Raw genomic sequence first — 17,328 nt, forward strand, 5'->3', positions numbered from 1 at the left:
AGTGGACTTCAGCACTAAGCAGGAGAGGAACTACCAGACCCCCGTCATCAACGAGTGCCCAGTGGAGAGAGTGGACAGCTTCAAATACCTCGGAGTTCACATCACGCAGGACCTGTCATGGTCCTGTCACATCAACACCGTGGTGAAAAAGGCCCGACAGCGTCTCTACCACCTCAGACGCTTGAGAGACTTCCAACTGCCCTCCAAGGTGCTCAGGAACTTTTACTCGTGCACCATAGAGAGCATCCTGGCGGGAAACATCTTAACCTGGTTCGGGAACAGCACCATGCAGGACAGACGAGCTCTACAGAGGGTTGTGCGGTCAGCTGAGCGCACCATCCGCTCCGAGCTCCCTGACCTGCACTCAATCTACAGCAGGCGGTGCTGGACCAAGGCCAGGAAGATCGTGAAGGACCTCAGCCATCCCAACAACAGACTGTTCTCTCTGTTGAGGTCAGGAAAGCGATTCCGCTCCCTGAAGACCAACACAGAGAGACTGAGGAGGAGCTTCTTCCCGCAGGCGATACGGTCTCTCAATCACACCACCACACAGTACTGACCCACACATACAGTTCTTACACACACACTGGACTTTCTGGACTTTGTTTTTGCACAACACTGGTCACTATATTCTTCATTTCCAGTTAATACTTGTACAGCTGCTGTTATTGTGTATATATTTATTTATATTTAGATTTCTTCATACATTCTTATATAGTTCTATATTGTGTATTGTGTATTTTGTTGTACAGTTATTTTATTTTCAACTTTAATTTATATATTTTATCTTATTCTTCCCAGTTAAATTTACCCTTCATTCTAATTTGTGTTGTACAGTTATTTCATTTTTAACCTTAATTTATATTTTATTCCTTCCTAGTTAAATTTACCCTTTTTAATTTTTCATATTTATTTCCTATCTTATTCATAGCCTTTCCTTTTTTGTTTTCTTTAGGTCACGAGCAGTTGTCCAAGCATTTCACTACATATCGTACTGTGTATGACTGTGTACGTGACAAATAAAATTTGAATTTGAATTTGAATTTGAATTTGAACAGTGAACATACAGTCTGCCGGTTGGGATGGGCCGAGGATGAATGACTGGCCGTCCATGGCGGTGTCTTCTTATATGCTGCGGTCATTATATGCGGTCATTAGCCAATCGGTGCGATCCGTCCCCCTGGATGCACCAGTCACGGAGAGGCACCTGCACACTCAGATTTACATATTAGATAAAATTACGACAACAGTTGTGGCAATGAGCATTGTTCCTGACCTCACCATAACACAAATGAAACATAAACTCTGGGGCAGACTCCAAGCCTTCTCATATTGGTTGCTGCTGCACTAGATGAGCTATAGTGGCAGTTAAAGCAGTTCTGAAGGCAAAAGGGGATCTGACCCACTAATGAAGTAGCTGGTGTTAATTTTTTTTTTTGTTAGCAATTTAGACTGGATGAATGGACCACTAGTATTCTGTTGCCCTGGTATTATATTTCTTTGGCAGTATATTTCCTTGTGCTGGTATTTCTGAACATCATGTACTGAAGCAGCCAGGGTGCCATAAAAATTATGGGGTTTTTTTGGGTTTTTTTAGACTTCAGTAACAGATGTGTTCAAGTAGAGTAGAAAGAGGACACATCAAGGCTACAGCAACAACAGGCCAGCAGTGATAACGGGAGGTAATATTTCATTTTTCCATGCCCAGCCACTCGCTCTATCACAAACTCTGTCATTGTGACATTCAGACAGTCATCACACTCCAGCAGAACAACTCAGCTGGAGACCAGGAGATGGTCAATCAGGTACAATATTTCTGTGCTCAATATTTCACAGTCAGCTCTTGCTGTCTGTGAGAGAAAAGCAGTCACATCCAGACAAAGTCATCACAGCTGAGTGGCTGAGAGGAGGAGATGCTGATGAATCGTGACGAGGCCTGTAGGCAGCTCGTTTGATGATCTACCCTCTGGTGAGACGATCAGATCACCTTTCATCTGACTCACTGTTATTAAGTGTCTTTTGGTATTGGAAGAAAAGTGTTCCTTTGTTGAAATTCTCTTCAGACTCTGGGTTTTTAGGCACCAGAAAAAGAGAAATCATGTTGACTTTACCATGACTAGGTGCAGTTCAGGCTGTCGTAGTGTCTGAGCAACAAATGAATGTGGTGTCAATTGTTTGGATGCTGAGTGCAGCCCCCTTCAATTTTCTGATTTCAATCATCTGTCAAAGAGCCCCCTAGTAAAGATTGTGGTTCAACCGCTGCATTTTTTCCCCATCCATGTCTGGAGTATTATCCACGGAGTAAGTAAAGGTGTAGGCAGAACAGTCTCAAGCCTTTCACTAATAGATACTTCACAGATTCAGTTTTGGAAACACTCAATTTTCCTACTTTACAGAGGGTCACTAGTTTAAAGCTTTTTGGAGTAAATTACTGTTATGATCCCTAAATTTAAGGTTCAAAGCAACCCAACATTTGAGATACCACAACACTGCTGCCATTCAACAGAAATTGCAGTTGGAAACAAAAGGAAACGGGAGTTCCAGCTAAAACAAACAAAAGACAGAGAAAACCCTGAACCAACCACACAATGGATCATCAGATTCCGGCTTCTCTCCTAAACTAGTTTTGGAAAACTAATAGAAACCCAAACTAAAAACAGTAGATCCAGTAACTCCCACTCAACCTATACTTTAACCAGATTTATGATGAAATGAACTGCCAGGATGCTTGGATGGGAAACACAAACCCAAAACATCTCCTTCATATTTTGTTACTGGTCTGACAAAAATCGAATCACTTCCTTATTTACATGTGTACATGTAAAAGGATCCTACTGTTTACTAGATTGTCTGGAGGTTGGCACTGTACTTGCTACGTCTTCCGTTTGACTTTGATTCCCTGTCTGCTACATGAGGCCATATTAAGGCTGGGTTATATAGCCTAAAATCCATATCGCAGTATAACTTAAAGCATGCGCGGTAACGATATATATATCGCAATATATTCTTTTCTTCCTTATTTTTGCACTATAAGGCGCACTTAGAATCCTTTAATTTTCTCAAAAATTGACAGTGCGCCTTATAATCTGGTGCGCCTTAATGTATGAATTCTGGTTGTGCTTATTCACCTCGAACCGATTTTATGTGGTACACGGCGCTCAAAAATCTGTCAAAAATGTTTTAGTACGACTTTGGTAAGCTACAAAGCTGCACCGCTTAATGGATTGTCGGAGCATTACCGCTACCGTAGTCAGGAGCCTCGCAGAGTAATCTGGGTCCGCTTCAGGTCCCATGTCAAACGAACACTGAGCGTTAAAAACTGTCTAAATTTGTTCATCTTTAATAAAATGGTCAGTGTCGCTGCTTTACCAGGTGTAACAATTAAGTTTAATATCCAGGCAAACATGAAAACCGAGCAGAATTAGAAGTTAGCTGGAAGTTAGCTTGCTAGTTTCCACCTAAACATGATATGCCATGTTCTGACAGAGAGGTTTCTAGAAAAAAATAAAACGTACAGCTCTGCTATCACTTCCAACATAAACGAAGACAGGAAACTAAACAGCAATGACTTTTGTAGGGTTACTGAAGTTGGACTAGCTGGTATATGATGATGTGCTACGTGATCGCTAGCGAGACAGCTATGTTAGCATAACATAAACAGTGAAGCTGGTGGATGAACGCTAACTTTTTTCCACTTGATAAAAGTTAACGTGAGGGTCAAATGTAATCGCATGGCAGGATGCTGTAAACGGACCAAACTTCAGTCAGGATAACAACTGAGTTAATCCATCCACAATACGAGGTTAGTCATTAATATACTGCAACAACATGGGAATAGAGCAGCTGCGAGAGAATTCAACATTAATGAATCAATGTTACGGAAGTGGAGGAAGCGCAGTTTTTGGCTCATATTCCAAAACGTGCTTCGTCTCTTCGCTACTGTCACCCAATTTGCAGATGATATTGCTTGCAGCCGCTGCGATGCTTTCAACCAAAACAGGCGCCGCTTGATGACACTATCAACATGTGCTATTGTGGTATAGTCAAAATCTCTACCATTGGCCAAATTCATATCGTTTCTACTGTTTATACCGCTCACCCCTAGGCCATATTACTGATTTCTTTAAAGTGTTTTACACAAATACAGACATTTTGTCCAAATGTCTTCATCGGCTGGGCTCTACTGACTATTTTTGTTGACTATCATCAGCTGTGCTTTGACTTAAATCTCTAAGGTAACAAATTTTTAATGCACCAGTCTAGAAAAACAAATGTACCCTGTTGTCCATACATACTAAATACACTGGGAGTTATTTAGTAGTACATAGAAACTCAAACAAGTATCTCTGATCAGATTTACCACAATGATAAACACAAAACAACAAAAATAACATAGCAGGATACATGAAGTCTTTCCATTTGACTGCCTTTGTAAAATCATGGTTGAATGCAGTAAGATGTAGAAATGATAAATAATTGCTCTTGAGTTTGTTATGTTTAAAAAGAAAAAACATACCTTGGAGTCTGTTAATGTGATTAGTATGGTCACTGACTTTGGGAGGCTTTTTTATGACTATTCAATTTCTTCCCTGCTGTTGATGCCATAATCTGAAAAGTCACTGGAGGCTGATGATACTGTTAATGTGTACTGAGATGGATTGCAAGGATGACTAGCGTAGGGTTCAATTAATAGATTTTTCTATGACATTCAAGGCTTTTGATGTGGGTGCTGGCAATTTTAGTGAACTTTAAGTCGATCTTTAAACTGGAACACCTCAGTTCACACACACTAGACAGCTATCCACTCTGCTCCTGTGACCTTGGGCAACAAAGCAAGTCTGTTCGACGTCTGTAGTGATGCTGTGTTACAGCAACACGTGCACTGATCTTTCTTCACGGGTAGACGAAGATAGACTGGAACATTTTCTTTTATGGGTATATAAGATGTAGCAGCATGATATCTTGAGGCACAAAACTGATGGGTGGATTGCTGCCTGGATTGAGTGTTAAATGAGATGGGACGAGCACTTAGGGACTGATTAGACATGCCAACATTGCTGTCTGTCTTTGTCTAATGACTCAGTGAAACTGAAGTGTTTGGTTTCAAATCAGGGTGAGTGTTGGGATCAGTAAATCTTTGTGTGAGGCTTTAACTTAGCAGAGAGACCGTCTTATTGTGTATTTCCAGTATACAGTGCTGTATAGTAAATGCTAATATTTTGGTAATATTATTGCTAATGCAGTTGCCTTTGCTACCTCTTCTAAATCATCAGTAATAACAGGGAAACACACTCATTGGGCACTTTGTTAGGCACACCTAGACTGCCTTAATTCTTTGTGGTAAAGATTCCGTGACGTGCTGGAAACATGCTTGAGATTATTTTTTCCATATTGACTAAATATCATCACACAATTGTTGCAGATTTGTCGGCTGCACATCCATGATCTGAATCTACCCATTCCCATCTCCCATCCTGATCTGACTGAAATCTGTGGAGGCCATTTATGTACAGTGAGGCGGTGTTCAAGAACACAAGGAACTAAGGGGAACTAACAGTGTGTCAAATATGTACCAGATATACCTAATAAAGTGTCTAGTGATTGTAGATCTTAATTAACTTTTTGTGACATGCATAAGTAAAAAAGTATGAAGGGTAAAGATGCATTTGAATTTCAAATTTAATATTAGTAGGTTCACATTGAATCACTCTCAATTTAGTTGAAGTAAGTGCAGCATCACTATTAAATGTCGTGTTGTTGGAGTCTGTCCCTTGTAGTCTAATACCACACAGGGACAAATGCAGTTACAAAACAATTAGGAGTATGGTGGGTATGTTGACATCTTAAACAAAGTCTGGTAGTGTGTTCCAGTAAAGGCATTAAACTAAACATTTACTGTATCTTTTCAGCATATAGACAACTTGAGGCAATGTAATAAAATAAGAAAAAAATCTTTGAGCTAACTGCTGAACTGCTATGTCCCTTTAACAAGCTATTAGTTATTTTAATAATTTGTAGTTAATATATTTATCTAATAAATTGTTAATGGATAATAATGAATCTATACATTAACAACTATAAATCTCATAAATCTAATTAAATCTTAATTCATTGTGTACAGTTTACTTACTTTATTCATGACCTTTAAGGTAAAAGCTTGAAATTCTGGGTATTTCATTTGTTTGTTTCCCTGCGTTTAAAAATTGATGCACCTTCCTGTTTGTTCTTTTAATATAAAGCTTCTGCTGGGAGGCACTTCTTTTAGAAAGTGGGAGGAAGAAATGCAGAGACTATTGTATTTTTGTATACTTTTTGGCATCATTTGGGAAAAAATCCCCCCAAAAAACATTTTGGCGTATATTGTACTTAGGATGTTCTCCCGCACTTCCTCTGGGCTCTGTTTTTAGAAAACCTAGTCCTTGATGGGAGATTTTAGGATATTGCTTTTCAGGACCAGATCTGACGAAGTCTTTAATCTGGAAAAGGAAAGTTCATGAAGCACTTGCATATGTGTGCATCTCTGGGCTTAGACGAGGGAGGGGAGAGAGAACTGCTGCAGGAGGATGTGTATAGATTCCTGCCTACTGTAGCTTTAAACACATATAGGATGCATGGTCATGTGATCATTATCCGCAGTGACTGCTAGCCAGTTGGGAGCACTGGGACATTTCTCAGTGGCCTGATGGTTGTTTAAGCCTGCTGTGTAACATCTAGTTTCACTAGTGATACTATAGCAAACTGGAATGAGTTAACAGACCACCCAGAATCCTTGCATTAGCTGTGACTCTTGTCACCAGACTGTACGATTTCCCTGCAGTCTCTGTGAGGTTTTTTTCTTTTTTTGCTTGATTCTTGACTATAGAGATTATCATCTGAAAAATTGCATCTCATTCTGAATTGCATACTAAAAATAACTATGATTTTTAATAGATGCAAGTTAATGGCTTTGTGTGTTTGGCCTTATGCATTTGTATGTTCTCTGAAGTTTTCATTAATGCACCCACTGCCATGCATTTGTAATTTGAGTAACACTTCTCTCAGAGGAACCTAGTGAAACAGTTTTAGCCTTTCACCAGTATTGATGTTGGCTATAATGTTCAAAAATGAACATTTTAAACATTATATCAATAGCGCACACATTTGTTTGGTTGTGTTAGTGTCTAGTTGTTTTTTAACTGAGCAGCTATTTTTGCAGTCATGTTTCTAGACCCTTACCTTGTTACGCTCAGTCTAATATAAGTTGCTTTTGAATTAATGATGAATTTGATGAATTCTTTTAGTTCAGGTTTGTGTAGTGAAAATCACGCATAGTGAAAGCCTGAAACAACTTGTAGGTTGCTACGTTTGTTGGAAGTAATGTCACATGGTCTCTTTTTTTTTTTCTTGTCTCACCTGCTCTCATCTGTGCTTTGGTAGAGAAATGTGATTGATTGATCCAAACTTGGTCACTACCTGATAAACAACCGTACAACAAACCGTACAACAAAATGTGAAAGTATTAATTTATACTAATTCTTTACTTGTAGCAGCTTTTTAAGAATATTATTATAAAAATTTCTGAAACAGGAGAGCACACAGCCTCAAATATTACATTGTTGAGGCGCTCATAAGATATTTATATGTATGAATATATATGAGGTAGCAGAAGTAGTATAATTCTACCATCTAATCTTTCTGTAGCAGGTGTTCATTTCTGATGAATAGTTTAGATAGAAGATAGAAAAAGAGGAAGAAACTAAGAAAGCACAAATTAAATAACTGCTATTGTTCTCTCCAACTTTGCTCTGTAACAGACCCCCTCGTTCATGCTCCTCCAGCCTTTCATGATTCAGAATTGTGCTTTAGATAGAGAGAAGCTCAAATTAGCAAGGTTACCCTTTAATGAGGATTTAGGAGCGATTACAAGCCAATAAGACACATTAAATATCTGCGTGAGGTCAGAGCTTTGTTGATTAACACGAATAAATCAACAATTACTCCAGCAGATACTGACATTTCTGGATTTCCTTAACCACTTTTTAATCCTGCCTAATCTACACCCACTGAAACTGTAAGGCACCTCTTGTGCTGCCAGTGTTCTGCAATTGGAAACTGAAAGCCATATCAGACTGGTTTGGATGCAGAAAATCAAATGACACTGCTGTTTTTGTTTTTCCAGTATTCTGTTGTTCACTACATATTTGTTTCTCACGCTCACTAGTGAGCTTGCTGTTCTCTGTGGGGAATAGCTATGTTATTGTTTTTCGACAATTAGAAGCCATAATGAAATGCAGTTAAAGAACACGACAGATTGACAGACGGAGAACGGAAGCAGCGGCAGTTCGAGTGCAGAAGATTGGCTCCATCAGCGCGGCTTCAGAAGTTAAATTGAATTTTATTAATAAGGTTAATACTGCCGTGTTGTTTCATTAAGAATTTGCTTTTGTTCTCAACTGAACAAAGCTGACAGGATTAGTAAATGCTTTCTGAAGATGTGTTTTGTATTGGGCTTTGTGCTGTTAAAAATACAGTTAAAGAGCTTTACCCAGACTGAGAAATTAGCTAAAAACCAGCTAAGAAAATTAACAAAAAGTGAAGACTGTGCAAAAGTCTTGAGCCAACCCTCATTTTGCTTCAAAGGAACCAGACGTGTTCATGAGCAATAGTTCTTCAAGCTTTTTGATGTTTTTTCAAACAGCTTTAGACATTGGCTGCTTTTTCGCCCTTTTTTAGTCTAAAAAGAGTATTTCCTTTTTCTTGGTTAAGCTAGGTCAAGTTAAGTGGCTTAGCTTGAATCATTTAAGGCAACTAACTTGAGGGATTGACCTGTTTAGTCTACACAGAACAGAGTATTTAGCGAAGAAGCTATTTTAAATGATATCTTTAGGCACTTTTGTTGCTAACAGCCTATCACAAAAATAAATAATTTGTTGGTGGCATAAGCAATATTTAAATAATAACAAAAAATAACAATTTGTTGCGGAGGGCAAAAGTGACAGACATAAAAAAAACCTCTACAGTAGGGCTGCGCGATTTTGCATAAAATGAGAATCACGATTTTTTGGCTTAGAATTGAGATCACGATTCTCTCACGATTTTCTTTTCCAGTATAAATATTTATTGTACTTATTAACTGCACATCAACTTCGTAACAGTTGAGACTGAACATAAAAACAATAAATAAACATAAAAACAAATGTCTCACGTTTTGTTGTTGCCGCAAAATGTTGTACTGCTTGAAATTCGGCCTCCACTGTTGCTCGACACTGCGTGTATAGAGCAGGTAGTGCAACAATAGAAAAATAGTTGCGGGACGGCACTGTGTAGCGTTTGTCTAGGGTGTTGATCATTTTCCTAAATCCCTTGTTTTGCACAGTGTTGATGGGAGCCATATCTTTGGTCAGGTGATAAGTGATAGGCTCCGTAATTTCTTTGAGTTCGACGTGTATAGGGAAGCGCTGTATAAGGTTCCCGTTATTGGTGTTTGGGTGGTTGACCGGGACGGATTTTCTCCTGTCACTTTCTCGTCATCCCTGACGTGCTCTCCGTTGCTTTTTCCCTGCTAATTTTAGCATCACACAGCACAGCTTCTGTATCACGTAGGGGACTTCTTATGAAAATGACCACAACTTTGCGGTGACTCGATTGGGGTGAATATAAAGTGATGGCAACTCTTCTTTTCTCACTCAGAAACATTTGGAATCTAAAGACCAGATGCTTATTGACCTCAAGTGACATACAGCTGCATAGTAGAGGGGATCAGATTTTCTCCATGGTGTTTGAGGCCTTAGGAGATTTTTAGATATGGAAAACTGCACCTGCACACAAGACAATTCTTACTGTTTCTCTTGCAGTCATTTAGGCCAAACAGCTTTCTTAGGTGCCTTCTGTTGATTGACAAAAATAGACAGGAAGCACAGCTGGCTGGTAAAAGACCCAAGGGCTGACCTTGGCAACAACACAGGGATTGAATTTCCTAAGAGATCTGGGAATTGTGGGGATCCCTCGGAAGGAGCTGGCGAACCACAATCTTTGTGTGCAGTGTTTTTTTCTGTGGTTTTTTTTTTTGACAAGTAGAACTCTAATTTAGTTTCTGCAATGTAACAAAGCAATCTCTTATCTGCTTTTAAATTATTTATTATCTTTTGTAAATGCAAAAAAAATAGTAATAGTTAACATGGTTCTCATCAATAGCCGATCTTGCTGAGGACTCCTGATAAAATAGATGAAGTAGATGCATTTCTGTCATTATCAGATGATGGCAGCTGACACTTGATGTTTCTGTCTTTGCAGAGTGACCCTGCAGTGAATCCTGAGAACGTTAGTCTCCCGACAGGAGACAAGATGGCGTCTAACAACACCCTGCGCAGCTACTCCATCATCCCATGTTTCATCTTTGTAGAGGTGAGGGAGTGTGCGTGCATGCATTGTCTTTGCGTGATAATCTGGGCTTCTGCATAAAGTGGTAAATTCATGCATATGACCCTTGTTTGGCAAATGAACATGATGGAAATATGGTTTTGAGTGTTAATTTACCATAAGTGAACAACCAGAGTGTAAAGTGTTGAAATGAGTGTGGAGCTGAATGCATGCGTGTTTGTAATTGGGCAAGTGTGTGTGTGTGTGTGTGTAAGAGTTGTGCAGCTCCTGAATTTTTAATTACTGTGTTAGCTGAAGGTCCTTAATCAGAGAGATGTCTCAGGACACTTTGTGTTATTCTCCTCCATCTCTCTTTGTGTTTTACTCGTTCTCCCTCTCACACAGAGACACACATCTCAGACGAAATATCCTACATCACAGTCTCAGATCAGTTTATACACTCATGTTCTTTCTGCCTTTATCTCATGCTTTCTTCTTGCCCAACCTTTTTGTCTCGCTCATTTTTCCTGACACTCATCCATAATGGGACTGTTACCTTCTGTTAATTAGTGTTACTGCCTGCTAGTGTGATCCTGGGCGTGTCCTCCAAGATAAGTGAAATGTGACTCCTGCATGCATGTGTAGTGAGTTTAAGACTACACTGATAGGATGTGCAATAGGAAATGTCACTGAACACTTTATTTCCACCCACAGCCAGAGTGAAAACCATTCTGAGAATCAGAACTGCTGCACATGCTCTCAGCATCTGCAATGGTGATGAAACAGACATCACGTGGTTTCTCTTTGAACATGTGCCTCCTCAAGAAAAGTGCAGTAAGTGACAAAAAAACAAACAAAACAAAAACCAATTAATCCAACATACTTTATTTTACATCTGAATGAGAGAAATGGAGCCATTCCTCAGGTCCAGGGTGTACCCTGCCTCTCAGCTCTCATCCAAAATACGTCTATGCTTCAGTCCAAACAGTACATTGTTTGCAATATAGCACTTCACTAGCACTTCTTCTGTTAATTTCCTTTATAATATTATGTGGTTTCATAACCGTCACTTATGAGATTGTGTTGTCTAATTTCGCTCCAGTATTATTTGAAAAGCCTAGAGCTAAAAATACTAGATGGAAAACAAATAAAAGAAAACAACAACAGGAGACAGTGGCCATGGATGTGCCGTGATTGTATGTTTTTACCTCATAGATCACATGTAGTCAGTTACTATGTCACTTTCACTCCCACTGAGCCAAACTGTTTATTTTATGCGAGAAAATTGCTATAAACAGTAACTATAAACAACAAAACAACATCAAAAATACTGCAGCTGTAAAACATCATCTTGGTACACATTATTTTTAGATGTGAGATGTGGCTCATCATTAAAAAAAGCTCTTTTAGACAGTTCCTTCTGTTTGACGATGTGTCACCATTGTACAGTTATTTGCTCATTTAGAGTTTTGAAGTGTCAGTGCTTGAACGCTGTGTGGAATGATGAGATGGCCTCTTTAAAAAAAAAAAACAACCAAAAAAAACATTAGGAGATATAACGAGGGGCGGGTTTAATGTAACCACTGATTAAGCTGGTGACACATTAAACATCTAGGTGGTAAGTACTGATAAGTCAGTGTTTTAAATGTAAGTACAGCAATATGTTGGAAATATTATCCATCAGACTGGATTTTATATTCAATAAGTCTAACAGTGGGTTTGATACATTACCTGAGCATTTTGGGTAATATACAATAGGCCTAGCGACCATCTGGCAACCACCAGGGAATACATGTTTTCCCCTATCTGGTTTCGGGTGGATGCTAGAAGCTGCTGGCAGCTGCTGTGAAATAGATTGCTAAAGCCCCAGACATGTAGGACTAAAGTCAGCTGGTGTCTCCTTGGTAACTACCGGTGACTAGGCAAAAATATGCTGAGTGATTACTGGAGGTTGGTGACAGTCCCCAGTTTGTTCGCTAGCATGTTGCTATGACCAAGTAGCAGATTGTTGCATATAGTTTGCACCGAAGATTCAGACTTTTTTGTTTGTTTTCCAAAGTTTCACCTATCGAAATATGTCGGCTGCAGCACCAAAGAACCCCCCCCCCTTTTTTTTTAAAGGCAAACGTTTCTGGTTTGCGTCACACTTTTTTCCAAGTATCACTACAGCTACAGCAAGTGTTTGCTGACAAGCTGATAACTTCCATGCAAACTATAGTACTCTGTGACCAACCAACGGACTCACAAGGAGGTTTTTGGTGCAGCGCCCTCTTTGCAACTGATTTCACCTGCCAACAGCAACTTCCAGCAACCATTAGCTGATCAGAGGGGAGTGTAGATTTTCCTTAGTGACCGTAGGATGCTTCAGGGTTACCCACCGGCCTCTAGGCCAGTTCTTATTGATGGACATGTGTCATCCACCAATGCCAGTGGCAAATGGACGTTAACTTTTTACTGGCTAAATTTTCAATGCTAGTGTGATGATGAACAAAGTGACTTTTAAAAAACTTCATCTGTAAGTAATGACGACGTCTTCGTGTACGTGTTCTTTGCACAATATTGGCCAATTTTTGTTGTAATTTATTTTTCCGGAATATTAAAATGAATTTTCCCTGAATCGAAGTATTAATAAATGCTATCATGTGACCTATTTTGAACTTTTTTCATTTGCTCAGTGGTCAGATTTTGCTTCCAAATGCATTTGCTCCCCATTTCTCATACAATACTACACCGCCAACTTTAGCTTGGTCCCAACAGTTCTTATTACATATTGGGGGGCTCTATCAGCGTTCGGCTATCTGACATATTTATTCCGAAGAGAATCTCAACTTGGCCTCTCACGCTTCGATATTGACCTTTTTTTATTATATGTCTCTCTCAAAGCAGTCGGCTTTATAGAACTGCAAGGCTAAAGCGATGAGGTGCAGCTATATATTGAGTCTTTAAATGGTATTTCAAATGTAGTTGTAGTCATCAGTTAGAGCTTCTATAAGGGCATATTTTGCATTTTTCAAACTAGGCTTTACTACATTCTTATTCATCATCTTGTCTCTATGTGTCAGTGCCCAATAAATGGGAAGATTTTGCTTTCAGATTCATCATTTGGTTTATTGGCTTTTGCATCACAATCTAAGCTTAAAAAGTCATTGGCAGAGTGCTCCTAAGAGAGACACTGTAATACCCTGATGAGTAGCAAGCTTCTTCTCTAATTTTCATTACCCTGTTTTCACTTACTCCCCCTTTTTTCTTCAGCGACACTTGTCAAAGGCATGCTATCTATCTCCCTGTTTCATTCTGCTCATCCTCGATTTCTCTTTCTTCCCCTCTTTGATGTCTTCGTCACATCCTCGCAGCCTCATTTCTCTCCTGCCCCTCCTCCCTCGGCTGTACTTGCTTCCTCCCTCAATCTCTTCTCTCTTCTCTTCCTATTTCGCGTGGTGCCATAGGAGCTCTTTCTCCCCTTCACCCAGTTTCCCATCATTTAAATCACTACATCTTGGTTTGTCTCGCTCCTTTTTCCTGCTCCTTTTGTTTCTTCTCTCCCTCCTTTCCTTCTCTTACTCACCCTGCCTGTCACGAACACAGCAAGGCAGAGGAACACTGCCGTCACGTGATCAAGACGGAGGGGCCTGATTGGAGCAGCTGGGCCATGTAGTTCACTGCCAGAGGCAGTCTGACAGGGAGGATGTTTATTTGTGGTGATTTGTTTATTTATTTGTGTAACTTGTTGCCTTTATTTCATCTGTTACTTGACGTCAGGATGTTCATTTGTTGCTGCCATTTGTCTCTCTGAGTGTGCGGAGGAAAAATGGGAGATGAAAGGGGTTGCAAAAAAAAAAAAAAGATGGGGCATGAGGGAGGAGGAAATGGATAAGATGAAACAAGCAAAAAAGGGGGAAGGAAGTAGAAGGAAAAAGTGAAAAGTTATGAGAAATTAATTAAAGGCTGAGCTGTGGAGACAAGCTGGGAAGAGCGAAGAGAGGACCGATATATCCTGTACCTGCATGGGATTATGTAATGTATAGAGCTGTGGGCTCTCATTAATCTAGCTACAGCTATCTAGCTTTTTCAGGTTTTGCATGGTTGAAGAAAAAGCTGGATGCACTTACTGTTAGCAGCCTGCTAAAGCAGCACAGGTTGCCAGACTATTTGGAAGTAAACCAATCTCTTGAGAAAATGTCTTTCTTTTATCTTCTTTGTTTTCCTTATCTCCTAGAAGCTTTAATTAAAGCTTCTAGTTAGGTATACACAATTTAGACAGCAAACTTCCCAACGTGCAGTCATTACTGCAGGGAGCGGCTTTGTTATTTAGCTCAGAAGAAGTCAGATATTGTGTGAACTGAATTCCAGTGTTTGACGTAATTTGTACTGGAAAATGAAGCTAATGTGAATATGTGTGTGCTGTTATGTCTCACGAGCAGTGAAGGCAAACAGCTGTCTGTCTGAAATGTTCATTAAAATAAGTGGCTCTAATGGTTTTAGGTTTAGAGTATGAATATTATTAGTTGTTTCTAAAAACTGTTAAACTAACAAAACAACTGAAAATGGCCCAGGTGTACTCAATGTGCCCGAGGTGATATTTTTTTTTGTACAAAAACAGCTGAAATGCACTTCATACTCTAAACCCAGTTCAGCTGTAAAGTTGCTGTAAAATGAAGAGTGAATTCTAATGAGTTTAAAAAGCATTATGTGGTTTGACCGTCTTTATTCTCTAACACAGCCTGGACTCTCTTAGGCTAGCTTTCTTCTTGAAGGACCTTCAAAGCTGTTCTTTGGATGTCCGCTGCCTCTTTGTTCCGTTCTCTGTCAAGCTCATTGCACAATGCTTCAATTTTTAGTTTTAACATTCTTAATAACATCTTGAAAAGTTCCTGAGCACCACTGGCTGAAATTAGACCTAATCATCGCACTATATGACCTGATGCCTTTGATTTTAAGTCTAATTCTTATATATTTCGTCATACCTCAGTCTTTTTCTCCTCTTTTGCTTTCTTAAGAATAGCTTCTTGACAGCAACCCTTCAACTGAGACCATTTATGGTGAGGCTTTAGTAAACAGTAGATGAATCAACTGAAGAACCACAAGCATTTCTGTCTGTGAAGGTTCTCAGTCATCCAGGTCATCATAGTTTAAGGAGCTTGCAAAGAAAAGCGTCTGGACTTCTTTAAGTTGCTTGAAGACGTTTCACCTCTCATCCGAGAAGCTTCTTCAGTTCTAAGGGTCAAATGGTGGGGAGTCCCAGATTTAAACCCAGTGGGAGTTTCCCCCCAAAGAGGGACAAAGGACCCCCTGATGATCCTCTACCTAATTACATGAGCCAAGGTGTGAAAGCAGGTGTGGGTCACAATCAGCCAGGGTTTCAGGTGAGCTCATTGTGAAACCTGGCCCCACCTTATCATTAGATTTCCTGAGGTCAGATGGCCCAGGGTGTAAATGGGTGTTAAGGCGTCTGGGAAGGGATCTCAAAACTGGATTATAGATGGCAGACAGTTGGTGTCGTAAACCACCGCCTCTGTTCAAAGATGGTCGCTCACAGTGGACATAGATGGCTTCTTTCACTCCTCTTTTAAACCATCTGTCCTCTCTTTCCAAAATGTGAACATTGGCATCCTCGAAAGAGTGACCTTTGTCCTTTAGATGCAGATGGACAGCTGAGTCTTGTCCTGTGGAGGTGGCTCTTCTATGTTGTGCCATGCGCTTGTGAAGTGGCTGTTTGGTCTCTCTGATATAGAGGTCTGGGCATTCCTCGCTACACTGTACAGCATACACCACATTGTTCAGTTTGTGTTTAGGTCCACTGTGCGTAACCATCTTTGAACAGAGGCGGGGGTTTACGACACCAACTGTCTGCCATCTATAATCCAGTTTTGAGATCCCTTCCCAGACGCCTTAATGCTCATTTACATCCTGGGCCATCTGATCTCAGGAAGTCACATGATAGGGTGGGGCCAGGTTTCACAATGAGCTCACCTGAAACCCTGGCTGATTGTGACCCACACCTGCTTTCACACCTTGGCTCATGTAATTAGGTAGAGGATCATCAGGGGGTCCTTTGTCCCTCTTTGGGGGGAAACTCCCACTGGGTTTAAATCTGGGACTCTCCACCAAATGGACCCTTAGAACTGAAGAAGCTTCTCGGATGAGAGGTGAAACGTCTTCAAACAACTCAAAGAAGTCCAGACACTTTTCTTTCCAAGCTCCTTAGACCAGAAGCATTTCTATTTCTTGGATTTTTTTGCCTGAAGGATATGACTTTTTAAACATTTTTAATCCATTGTATATAATTTTTGGCCTGTCAATTCTTTTTTCCTCTGCTTGTCCAATTTCCTCAGATTCTTTGAAGACACACGGCATATTTAAGTATGATATGCAAAGTTTTCAGCTAATAGCACTTTGGGAATCCCCTTGTTGGTGCAAAAATACAATTTCATGCCTGTCAAATTGTGTTATCTTTAGCATTTTTCACAGAGTCAACTAAAGAAAGAAATGGTGTGTTTTTGCGACAGACTGCTAGTGCCTAAAGATACAATTTAAAATTCCTTCTTTGCTAAGTTCTCACTGTAGTGCAGATAAAACACTGGTTCATCCATTGAGTCAGGTGGCTTGGAATGATTCATAAAATTCAGGAAAATTCATAGGTTAGTATTAAGTGGGTTAATACACACAAACACTTCTCTGAAAATGGTTGTGTATAAGGTCTGAAGTGAAAAAATCTGACTCCTTTGAAGAAAAATAGAAAGAAGTGAGAGTTGGATCAAGACTTTAGCACAGTACTGTTTGCTGAAATTGAGCAGGAGCAATTGTTACACCCCCTGCACAAATATTTAATCATATGTCTTGAAACTCCACGTGGCAAAGACACTCTGCCTAACACATGAATGGACCTGAATCAAAATTTGACTCTGTTATGACTGATCTTTTTTTTAGTTTTTAAAGTTATATAACGCAGACGTTTGGCAGAGCGTTTCTCAGCCAATGAGGTTAATTAGT

The 17,328-nt window shown here is 39.8% G+C and overlaps 1 protein-coding gene across 4 annotated transcripts in view; it reads left to right on the forward strand.

The window, feature by feature from the left end:
• plppr1 (phospholipid phosphatase related 1) overlaps positions 1 to 17,328 on the forward strand; it is a 68,120-nt gene that overhangs the window by 15,498 nt on the left and 35,294 nt on the right. For all 4 annotated transcript variants that reach the window (XM_080304408.1, XM_026174208.2, XM_026174207.2 and 1 more), the window contains exon 2: positions 10,273 to 10,383. In XM_080304408.1, the coding sequence (XP_080160534.1) occupies positions 10,324 to 10,383 (60 nt within the window). In that variant the 5' untranslated portion in view covers positions 10,273 to 10,323. The remainder of the gene's footprint in view (positions 1 to 10,272; positions 10,384 to 17,328) is intronic.

This window comes from Astatotilapia calliptera, chromosome 7, assembly GCF_964374335.1.
Source record: "Astatotilapia calliptera chromosome 7, fAstCal68.1, whole genome shotgun sequence".
Lineage (NCBI taxonomy): Eukaryota > Metazoa > Chordata > Actinopteri > Cichliformes > Cichlidae > Astatotilapia > Astatotilapia calliptera.